This window comes from Micropterus dolomieu, linkage group LG08 (assembly GCF_021292245.1).
Source record: "Micropterus dolomieu isolate WLL.071019.BEF.003 ecotype Adirondacks linkage group LG08, ASM2129224v1, whole genome shotgun sequence".
In the NCBI taxonomy this organism is placed as follows: Eukaryota; Metazoa; Chordata; class Actinopteri; order Centrarchiformes; family Centrarchidae; genus Micropterus; species Micropterus dolomieu.
This window is the reverse complement of record NC_060157.1, coordinates 1,463,528-1,474,888: the sequence shown is the minus strand read 5'-3', so window position 1 is coordinate 1,474,888 and position 11,361 is coordinate 1,463,528. Positions and strand designations below refer to the sequence as shown.

The 11,361-nt window shown below is 39.4% G+C and overlaps 2 protein-coding genes across 17 annotated transcripts in view; one reads left to right on the top strand and one right to left on the bottom strand.

The window, feature by feature from the left end:
- Positions 1 to 3,262: 3,262 nt before the first annotated feature.
- Positions 3,263 to 9,903, bottom strand: LOC123975596. 3 transcript variants are annotated; one of them, XM_046057203.1, is made up of 7 exons: positions 9,607 to 9,903; positions 8,463 to 8,564; positions 8,082 to 8,137; positions 7,742 to 7,816; positions 6,108 to 6,188; positions 5,956 to 6,033; positions 3,263 to 5,612 (listed from the first exon to the last, which is right to left on the bottom strand). In XM_046057203.1, exon 7 carries the CDS (start codon positions 5,484 to 5,486, stop codon positions 3,792 to 3,794), a length of 1,695 nt encoding a protein of 564 aa, XP_045913159.1. In that variant the 5' UTR covers positions 5,487 to 5,612; positions 5,956 to 6,033; positions 6,108 to 6,188; positions 7,742 to 7,816; positions 8,082 to 8,137; positions 8,463 to 8,564; positions 9,607 to 9,903; the 3' UTR covers positions 3,263 to 3,791. The 3 variants fall into 3 exon arrangements, with proteins under 3 accessions (XP_045913159.1, XP_045913156.1, XP_045913158.1); XM_046057200.1 differs by lacking the exon at positions 8,082 to 8,137; XM_046057202.1 differs by lacking the exons at positions 8,082 to 8,137; positions 8,463 to 8,564.
- The window catches only part of LOC123975597 (BEN domain-containing protein 5-like), an 18,296-nt gene continuing 16,057 nt past the window's right edge, over positions 9,123 to 11,361 (top strand). For 2 of the 14 annotated variants that reach the window (XR_006826102.1, XR_006826101.1), the window contains exons 1-2: positions 9,137 to 9,423; positions 9,616 to 9,756. Coding sequence is in view for 3 of the 14 variants with exons in the window: in XM_046057205.1 (XP_045913161.1) it covers positions 9,770 to 9,869 (100 nt within the window). In the remaining 11 variants the exon portion in view is untranslated. Of the gene's footprint in view, positions 9,424 to 9,615; positions 9,875 to 10,890; positions 10,915 to 11,361 lie in introns of those variants that run through there. The other 12 variants (XR_006826110.1, XR_006826111.1, XR_006826106.1 and 9 more) reach the window with 12 other exon arrangements.

Sequence of the window (11,361 nt, the reverse complement as noted above, 5' to 3'; positions counted from 1 at the left end):
CCTCATGATCATCATCATGTGATGTGACTCAAGCAGGAACCTCCAGGTCTGAAAAGTGAAGCTCCTTAAAGCTGCATTCTCTGTAGCAGCCAGCAGGGGGCGACTCCACCGGCTGCAGGAAGAAGTGTGATTGTATAGAAGTCTCTGAGAAAATGTTTCTACTTGTCAGCTGATTTATTCCGTCAGTAAACACTTTCCTGATGAGTTTATGGTCTCAGTCGCTAGTTTCAAGTCTTCTTCAACACAGCATGATGTTCATTTAGTAAATTATGGTCCCATTTAGAGGAACAGAGACCAGGAAGCAGGGGAGGCTTTAGGGCGGGGCTACAAGCTGTCATGATAGAGGCGACTCGTATCCGCTGCTCTGTGTACATTTAACCAGCGCCGCTGAAAAAGCTCATCAGGAGTCGGCTGCTCATTTTTCAGAAAGTATGTTTAGGTTCAAGCCTGTTTGTTGCTAGCTAAAATTAGCATCCCAGCTAATATCACAGTTAATGTGACTTACAGATGCACCTTGCTAACCAAGTTAGCTAGCTCCACCCTCTCGTCCAAATATGGTCACGTCTGGTTCCAAAAAAACAAGATGGCGACGGCCAAACTAACAAACTCAAGGCATCAAATTGGTAGTCCACAAACCAACGGGGGGACGTCACGCCGACTACGCCCACTTCTTTTATACTGGAAATGAGGAGCGAATAAGTTGAAGCCATTAACGGCCCCGAACGACTTAATGGACCTTCAGGTGAGATTACTTCTTTCAACTGCTGTTTCAAAGGTCATAATTGAATTATGAACATCAAAAATATGATGTTTCAGAACTTCTGGTGATTTAAAAATGACATTTGAAACAGCTGCTCTGTAAAGCAGGACTCACCTGGTCAGGTAACTGAAGCTTATTGGGAAATATAATTTAACAGGTAACTAACAAGTAACATCTTCTTCAGGTTACTTCACTTAGTTGGTAACATCAGCTAACCTGTAAACGTCACTTATGCAAGTAACTTTACCTGGTCAAGTACCTTTATCATCATCATCACTAAAACAGGTAACCTCACCTGACCAGGCAGCAAACTTAGAGCAGTGTTTAAACACATTCCTTTGGACCAGGACTCACCTGGTCAGGTAACAACATCAGATAATAGTTAACGGGATAAAAAGATAAGTTGTCTCTCGCCGTTGACTGACGGACATATTTTTCCCGAAATAAGGTCCCATGGGCCGAAAGCAGAAGCGAGTGACTTAGGCTCTCTATGACATTAAAAACAAATGGGTTCCATTTAGGTGAGCTAATCTCAGGGTCCTGGTGTTCTGCATGTTGGCTCATGCTCGAGGCTCACTGGGACACTGGATCGAACTGAGCACATTGTTCACAAAATGAGTTAAATCTGTGACAACTAAAAATATGTGCCATGAAAACGGTCTATGGTGAACATCATGAAACGAATGAACTAGGAGAAACTTCATAGCCAGGAGAGGAGTCCAACATGATTTTTATTTTCATGTGTAGTTCATCATACATGGGATAATACAACATATGAATCCAAACATAGAAAGGTACAGGTCATTAGTAAATGTGCACATTTTTCCAGAACCTCTCAGACACACAATTAAACCTGTGCAGTGCCAGAAAACATGGTAGGAGGCATCAGGTGTGTTTTATGTACAGTGTAAACACATTTCAAATTGAACCAATCCCATTGAAACATCTATGCCCAGTGAGGTGAACTATCCTGTAATGTATGAGCTGCATTTTGGTTGGGTTTTTTTTTTGTTTTTTTACCAGAATTCAGCTTTGGCAGTTGGTTTTGTCTGGCTGGGATCAAATTCAACATATTTTGGATGTGATTTCATTTGTAGAAGTGATTATTATTATTTATCTGACGTTTAGGGAGGAAAATTTAGATTGATGGCCAAAATGTTTACTTTTTCACCCTGCTGAAAAAACAGCTTAAACCAGCTTAAGATGGTTGCTGGTTTTAGCTGGTTTTGAGCTGGTTATGCTGGTTTATTGGATTGGTAAAGCTGGTAACAAGCTGGTGCAGCTGGTTCCTTACTGAACTGGTTACTTAGCTGGGCCATGGTTCAGGCTGGTCTGCCAGCTGGGTCAAGCTGGTGTAACTGGTAGGCCAGCTTGGCCAAGCAGGTTAAGTTCACTGAAGCACTCAAATAAAATTTCAATATTAAACTGGCAACTGTGTATAGAAAAGTAGAACAACCTGAGGTTTTGAATAGATGTATAATATTTACAAAAACCTATATGCCAACATCTGGTTCTTCAGTTGCTACATATTACTGGTGTATTACTTTTTTATGCAGTCTATGGTTACTGGTCAAGAAGGTTGCACTTGTCTGAAAGCAGTGCTTGGTTCCAAGATTGACTCAAACAACCCAAACATGATGTGTTAAGAGCTTTCCTTTGCCTTTGTGTGGCGAACAAATTTCAGAGAAGGACCCTCTTTGAACTTTGCCATGCATGTGACCCGTCCCCTGTGAAGCAGTAAAGACCCTACACTACCCTATGGAAACATCATAATTGGCAAAGATGATTTTCTTTGTTTGTCTCCAGCTGAATTTGTAAAATATATAATATAGATAATATACCTGTTTTTCCTGTAACTTTAATGACACTAAGATAGAACCTTCCTTACACTGGAACACTAGACAAAAGGTCACATCTGATGGAAAGATAAGCATTTACTAAAAGAAGGCAGAACTCACTGGAAAGAGGAATTAACTTGAATGCAAAAAATAAATGCTGACCAAAGGTGAATACTTACACATGCTTTGAATTGTTTTACCCATATTAAATGCATAATAATGGTTTTGTATCTGCATCCATAATGAAATGTTATAATCAAATGTCCTATTTAAATACTAAATGGCCCTCTTTTTATCATCTATTTCAATGCAATTCAACAATATGCTTGCGTTACTTAAAGAAAAGACACAAGATATATCAAAAACATTTCATCAGTAAGTCAATAACCAAACAATAAATTATAAAGAATTCAAGACCCACTTATATCTTTACAGAAAAACAAAATAGATAAATAAAACACTGAAATGTAAAACAAGATGATCCAGATTGGAGCTGCTATTAAAACACATGTTAATACCAATTAATCATCTTGTGTCATTTATAAAAAAAAAGAAAAGTCCAAACTCTCTGATTCCAGCTTCTCAAATGTGAGTTTCTGGTTTCCTCTACGACAACAAAAATTAACCTCTTTGTTGTGGACAAAAAATATTTGAGGAAGTCTTCTTTAGATTTTCAAACATTTTATTTGACCATTTTATAGACCACACAATAAATTGAGGAAATAATCATCAAGACAGATTAATGACAATGAAGATAATCAGATTTCATAACATGTACAGTACAAGTCACTAAGGTGTCCCTAATGTGAACAAATACTGCCATGTTTTAATCTCTCTCATAAGTGTTTGGTAAATCACACACAAACACTTTCTCAGCACATTCTATGACAAGACACTTGTGGTATAGTCTCTCTACTGAAATCAGCTGCATTTGTGATCTATCACCATGTCTGACGCAGGCCATGTGTGGCACAGACACCTCTTGTGGGAAGGCAGCTGGAAGTGTGTAAAATGGAATGAAAAGCAGGGCAAGTTCGCTTTTTCCATCTACCTCATAAGAGAGAATCTGATGCAACTCTCCCCTAGATCCATCAGCCAATCTGACGCTCCAATCATTGCGTCTCTTTGCTCGACTGTATTCACGGCTGGTAAAAACAAGAGCTTGGTGAATCATTCTCTTGTGTGTGAGGATTTCATTTGGAGGCTGTTGTCCTGCTGCACCAAAAGCCTGCTGCTCTGCCTGTGTGAGATGTTTGACTCGTCCACCATCCAGAACCGTGGTGTTGTGGCATTTTTTTGTAATTCTGAACTTTTGAGTAGTCACTCATTTGACTACAGAAACCAAAAACACGGTCACTTACTCTGTGTTTGGTTGCAAAATGGGAAATTGATCTGTGAAGCAAAAATTTGCCCACAATCTGTTTGGGAACATCTTTTGTGCCATGTACCAACTTAAGAAGATTCCCGTTAGCGCTTTCAAAAACAAAGGCAGAGTGTGCCCGTAAAGTACCCAACAACTTCACAGACTTGGCCAGATGTGTGAGAAGATGGACATTTGAGGTCATGGCTGTCTCTCCAAACAGTGCTTGAAATCTTATCACAAATTCTAACAGCATCTCATCTGCTTTGTTGACCTCCTCAAAACTAACTTCTTCTTGCAAAAGCAGGTAGACTGCTGAAACAAGAAGGGAAAGATGCTTTGTGTATTTCCCATCTATAAGTCCTTCCAGGCATGGCAAACTATAAAACAGCAGCCAAGCCCTCCACTCTGATGCTTTCCGGTATTTAATATCTGAGATGGGTCTGGGAAGTCGAGTGATAAGGTGTGGTGGTTTGATATTTTGGATTCTCTCATTCAATACTCTCAATGTACTTGGGTCACCAATGTAATATGGCTCATCTGTGCTCTGAAGTAGAAGGGCTGCATGCTGCCTTGCAACACCCAACAAAACAGCATGCATATAATCAGGGACAAAGCCCCACACAATGTCAAAGCATGGCATATTAATCGAAGGAGATGGCCCTTTTACTCCCCTTACATTTTTCTGTAGGATGACAGCTTCCTCCATGTCATTTAACATGCTCTCTGCATCTCTGTCAGGGTAATCTGTTTCTGTGATAGTGTATTTCACTTGTCCATTTACAAGTGTGCCTGGGTGGAGGCAGAAACCACAACCAAAATACCCGTTGAACTGTGTACAGTTCTGCATTGCTGGTCTGGCCTTGGAATCAACACAGCAGCAGACACCCACAACTTTGCTGATGACAACTTTCCCATCCTTTCTCCACGACACTCCCTTGGTTGCAAGCACTTTTGCTTGATCTACAAAAGGCTTAAGAAAAACATGCATCTGAGGCTCTGAATTGAATGTGTATGACAGGTTGTTAGGGTCAGATAAAATTTCACCTGGTTCTGACAGGACTTTGTACAGGTCACCGTCATAAATGTCTGATATAATGTTTTCTGCTTTCCCTGGTCTGTTCACCCGGTAGCTCAACTGGCTCTGTAGCTCTGGAGTTTGAAGAATGTGCTGAATCTGGAGAGATATTGGGACACTGATAAAGAAGCTGCCATTGTTGAGGGTTTTTGGCTCAACTGGTGAATTACACCCCAAACACTGTGTAACACTGTTCTCCAACACATCCTTTTGACAGGCCTTACAGTAAAAATGAAACTCGACTTTGTCTATGTTATTTTGAAACACTTTGTTAAAGGCATACTTTGACCCTGGTACAACATCTTGCCCAAATAAGTGATTGATAAGTTTGAGTAAATCATCAAGCGCAGATCCAGTTATTTGATGCCTTGCAGCATAGGTCATGATCATTAGTAATGCCTCAGCCCTTGATGTTGTACCTGTGGCCGCCAGAGGCGTGTCCATATCCATGTTTACTCTCTTCCTATGTGGATCATTTGAATAGTCCAAGTTGTTATCTTCTGCCGACTCTGAATCTTCATCTGACGAAATGCTGTCTTGCAGTGTCTCTACATCACCTTCTGATGAAGTCAAAGCCTTGGAAGAACAGTGACATAAAATTTTATTTTGACAACTTTCAGAACATCTTTATACAAGGTTAATTTTTGTTTCTTCCTTAAACAGGGATCCAACATGTTGGTTATCTACTATTTTTGAGGGTGGTGTTTTTTTTCCTATAGTGATCCTACAAGTACTGTGTGTGTATGGCTTAAAGACAAATAACATTCAGTGTTTCCTCTATAGTCATAATTCAGACATGCAGAGTGAAAGTACTGGAACATAACTTTGGCAACCTCCCAAGTGGCAATTATCTTTCACATGTCAATCATTCCAGAGTAGTCTTTTTATGTACCTTCAAGATTTCATTCTGAAAATGTACCTCATTTGCAAGATGCCGAATCTCATCGTCTCATCCAGGTACATCTGTCACATGTAAGTAATCAGAGTGGTCCTCATCCTTAAAGGAGATGACATGTACATTAGTACATTAAAATGAAATGTACAATTCTACAGTGACTATAGAGAATGTACCTCTATCACAGGCTGTTGACCAACATGTGCAGTGTGTTCTCCCACTTGTGAAACTTCTCCATCTGAAGACAACGCGTGTTCCTTTTGAAATAAGACAGTATTATATTAGATTGATCAGAACATTTGAGAAGATGAAATCAGAACTTTCTTCTTAATAAATTATTCAAAACTTTTGATCGATTATCAAACTAGCTGGCAATTAATTTATTAGTTGGCAACTAATTGACCTACTATTCTATTGGTATCCTATAGGGCTGCCCGATTATTGTGGACAATATTACGATTCGATTATAATGGAAATAATGGTACTATGAGTCTTCTTGCTTAACCATCAACCAATACTGAAATTTTGAAATGTTTATTTCTCAACTTGAACACTAAACAAATATTTATAACAATAACTAGTAAAACAGGTGTAAAACAGAACAAGGGGAGCGTGTTGCCCTCAGGAGGAGGCAGGTAGAAGGAGAACATATTGGCACATTGCCACCGTGGCTTTGTCTAATTCTACATCTGACCACTGTAGAGACTATCTACAACCTGGAAGGGGAACTAGTATACATGTGTGTATTAGTATAATATTATGACTTTGAATGAAGAGTATAATTTTCAGTTAATTGTTTACTGTTGGTGTGAATATAACATATATTAATTAGGGCTGGGCAAGTTAATGCATTAATTAATTAACGCCAACATTTATTTTATCTCACCTAATGCCCAGAGCTCCCACTCAGCTAAAACGGCAGTTATGGGGCATATACATAAAGAGTTTCTTTGTGCCTCTTAACAGACACAAAATGCAATTAAATTAATTAACGTCTGTCTAACATGAACAGGGCCCTTACACGACAACAAGATGCGTTTAGCAACTTAGCCATTGTTTAAATTCACCTAAATATAGTGTTTTAGACGGCTAGCTGTAGTCTCGCGCTGAAGTTTGTGTTGGTAAACCAGTTGTCTGGTTGTTTGTCTGTTGATGTTGTCGGTCTGATGTTTGCTGTATGACACACTATGAATTTCAGAAAGGACTAATAAATATCTATCATCTATGAACGTACACAGCTGATCCCGTTACCGGGAGCTTCGAATACTAAAATCATGGTTAGCTGCAGCCCTATGCCATAGCGAAGTGGATAGCTACACACTGCATGCTGATTAGTATTGGGGAAGATGTCGGTTTTAGGAATCTTCAACGTAGTCTCTTGGCCCCGCGGGTTCGCTCTGTGCTCCTCAGGTCAACAGACAGGGAAACAAGCGCTCTGCGAGTAAACAGCAGCCACTCTATTAATAGTAATCAGCCAACTGCTTCTGTACGTTACGTAGCTGTAGCCTATGCAACTTAAGTTAAAATTATAGGCAATTGCAATTAAATTTATTGTGCAGCCCTAGTATCTGTCTAACTTTCCAAAGATATAAAATCAAAGAATTCATATATTTTTATTAAACATTTTTGACTAGTTAATAAATAAGTAAGGCCTGAAATTTGAGTGCTCTCTTGTCTGGGCACAAAATGTTACATATGTGTTTGAAATACACTTTAGAGAAGCAATGTGTAACATACAAAATGATCTCCCACTAATGCAACTGAATAAACATAGTAAAAACAATGGTGGCAATAATTTGAGAATACATACTTCGCTCACAAGTTGCAAACTCTCATGTTCCACTCCAGTTATTATTTCTTGCGAATAACTGTACAGGTCCTCCTCCTTGTAAAAAGATGACATGGACATTAGTAGAGCCTCGTGGATCGCAGACAAGCTTAACGACAGACACTGGGAAACTTGAGTTTGTTCATTTGCTATGTTGCTTGTTGTTTTATGGAAATCTGCATTTTCTTTTAAGAGCACAATGGCAAGTTGAAAGCAGGGCATGCCAAACTGCCCATGTGGACAGTTAATTATAAAAAAGATTATTATGACCACACTCCCGTCATCCACCGCACTGGCTGTTTGTTGAGTATATATATTGTACCTCTATCAAGAGTTGCTGTCTTGCAGTGGCAATTCCTCATCTGAGGAGATCTGATTCTTTTAAAGATAGATGATGTATAGTAGGTTTAAATGATTCAAGTTTAGATTAATTCAAAAACATTTACATCAATTGCACATTGCCATCTCTTATGGTTACTTTTATTTCTATAATGCATCAAATTATCTGTCGGCACCTCATTCTCATCAAAAACATGAGTGCACTTGACACATGGCAAACTAATCAAATACTTTCAATCACTAATTAAAGAGCATTAATAAACATATTCATTGTTTATTGATTAAAAAACCCAAGAAACACATTAGTTGCAGGATCAGGATAATTTTAAAAAGACATAATGCCATATGTACATTAGAGATTTACCTCAATTACAGCCTTCTGCTGACCCATTCTTCTGAGCATAGATCTTGGTGTTTCTGAGCTACTGCAAGGCTCCAGGTATTCTTTGTACTTTCGTTTTGGCATCTTAACAGTAAAAGAATGTTTCATACACACATGACTGTCACTTTTGAGATCCTTGTAATATACATTTAGGCTTTTAATTTAACATAACCAATGGCCAGTGGAAAGAAACATCCAAATTGTGGCATCTCTCCTCAATTGCATCATGAAGTGCTTACTGGATACATTACATGTCAATAAAAACACCAGTAATAACCATTAAAAGCAACATATGCCTGTTCAAGATATTTCAAGATCAGATTGCCTCACAAGGTGAAAGATTACAGACAGCATCAGTCAGGTATGTATTGTCCAAGCAGCAAATGTTATAATATTATGCTTAAATTTTTAACTATATACTCTCAATAACTTTAGGTCTTCTAGATATTTTTAACAACTTTCAACATATAATTTGATAACAGCTGTGAGAAGGAATGTCAAAGTCCACAGTTCATATGAGCTGAGGTTATGATTGGTGTGAAGTGTTTCAGACATTTCAAACTCATTAAGAGACATTATATTTAAGAACAATAAGGCCATTGTAATAATATACAAAAACTGTTGTCAGATGACTGCTGCCAGAGTCACGGTGCACAGCCGTCCTTTGTGCCTCCTCAGTGGCATTAATGAAGGTAAACAGCTCTGAGCAAACGTTACGAAACTGTGTCTCGTGCCCAAAAAACACAGGCGGCTCGAGAAGACATCCAAACGGCGCGAAACCAAGCTTGGATTATTCGCCATGTTTGCCTATGTCAAATACACAGACGGCTATAAAGCTATTGTTCCAATTTCTTATATACAAAACTTTGACCTGAAAACAAACCTCTATATCCAATTCTTTGGGAAGATGAGTACTTTAATGGCCAGGTTCTCCTACTGAAAGGTACGTAACTCATCTGACATAACTGTCTTAGCAACCGCCGCCTAACGTTAGCCGAATAAGCTAACGTTAGCTTAACATTAGCTTATTCTGGCTACAGAATTTTAGGTAATTTAGATAACGTTAGCTATCAAGTTAACACATTCACTGACTCTTAGCAATTGCTACATTTAACGTTACACTTACCTTTTACAGAAACCCGAGACGAGATTGAGGAGCTAACTGTTAATCCTCCGAAAAGGATTCGAGTCCCCAAGATCCACCTGGAAGACGGCGTTGCAGTGGAGAAACATGAGGGGACATCCAGAGAAAAGGACGGCTTAAAAAAAGAAGGCAGTATGTTTCCTGAATGATTCAAAGATACTTTGATGGTAAATTCATCCAAACTTTGCGCTCTGATGTGCTCATTGGAGACGTGTGCTCTGCACCTGCCGATCACAAACGGAGGGGTGAGGTGTGTTCGCTTGTAGTTGGAAAGGGGGGATTGTGATTTATCCAAGGTTGCCATGTTTTTTTCTTAAATTGCTGGAAACAGACTTGAAGACTAGTTTAACCCACATAGCAATTGCCTTAGGCCAAGATAAAAAAAAATCTTTACACTTGCAATAACAAAGTGTGCTAAAACATACCATACCATTGCAATAGAGGATATTTGCAATGTGTTGCAAATATTAAATAGTATATCAGCTTCAAATTCAGTTATTGTGAAATTAGACAAACCTTTTAGACTAATGTTGATATAGTTTAATATATTTTGTAGCTATTTGGTCTCCATGTTATTATGGTTTAACATTGAACTTAGATTGAGATGAAATCCTGCTGGAAATTCCTGACTGGCAACCGCAACACAAGTTAGAATTTTTTTTTTAAGTTACAATACACACTCACCTAAAGGATTATTAGGAACACCATACTAATACTGTGTTTGACCCCCTTTCGCCTTCAGAACTGCCTTAATTCTACGTGGCATTGATTCAACAAGGTGCTGAAAGCATTCTTTAGAAATGTTGGCCCATATTGATGGATAGCATCTTGCAGTTGATGGAGATTTGTGGGATGCACATCCAGGGCACGAAGCTCCCGTTCCACCACATCCCAAAGATGCTCTATTGGGTTGAGATCTGGTGACTGTGGGGGCCATTTTAGTACAGTGAACTCATTGTCATGTTCAAGAAACCAATTTGAAATGATTCAAGCTTTGTGACATGGTGCGTTATCCTGCTGGAAGTAGCCATCAGAGGATGGGTACATGGTGGCCATAAAGGGATGGACATGGTCAGAAACAACGCTCAGGTAGGCCGTGACATTTAAACGATGCTCAATTGGCACTAAGGGGCCTAAAGTGTGCCAAGAAAACCTCCCCCACACCATTACACCACCAGCCTGCACAGTGGTAACAAGGCATGATGGATCCATGTTCTCATTCTGTTTACGCCAAATTCTGACTCGACCATCTGAATGTCTCAACAGAAATCGAGACTCATCAGACCAGGCAACATTTTTCTGTCCAACTGTCCAATTTTGGTGAGCTCTTGCAAATTGTAGCCTCTTTGTCCTATTTGTAGTGGAGATGAGTGGTACCCGGTGGGGTCTTCTGCTGTTGTAGCCCATCCGCCTCAAGGTTGTGCGTGCTGTGGCTTCACAAATGCTTTGCTGCATACCTCGGTTGTAACGAGCGGTTATTTCAGTCAAAGTTGCTCTTCTATCAGCTTGAATCAGTCGGCCCATTCTCCTCTGACCTCTAGCATCAACAAGGCATTTTCGCCCACAGGACTGCCGCATACTGGATGTTTTTCCCTTTTCACACCATTCTTTGTAAACCCTAGAAATGGTTGTGCGTGAAAATCCCAGTAACTGAGCAGATTGTGAAATACTCAGACCGGCCCGTCTGGCACCAACAACCATGCCACGCTCAAAATTGCTTAAATCACCTTTCTTTCC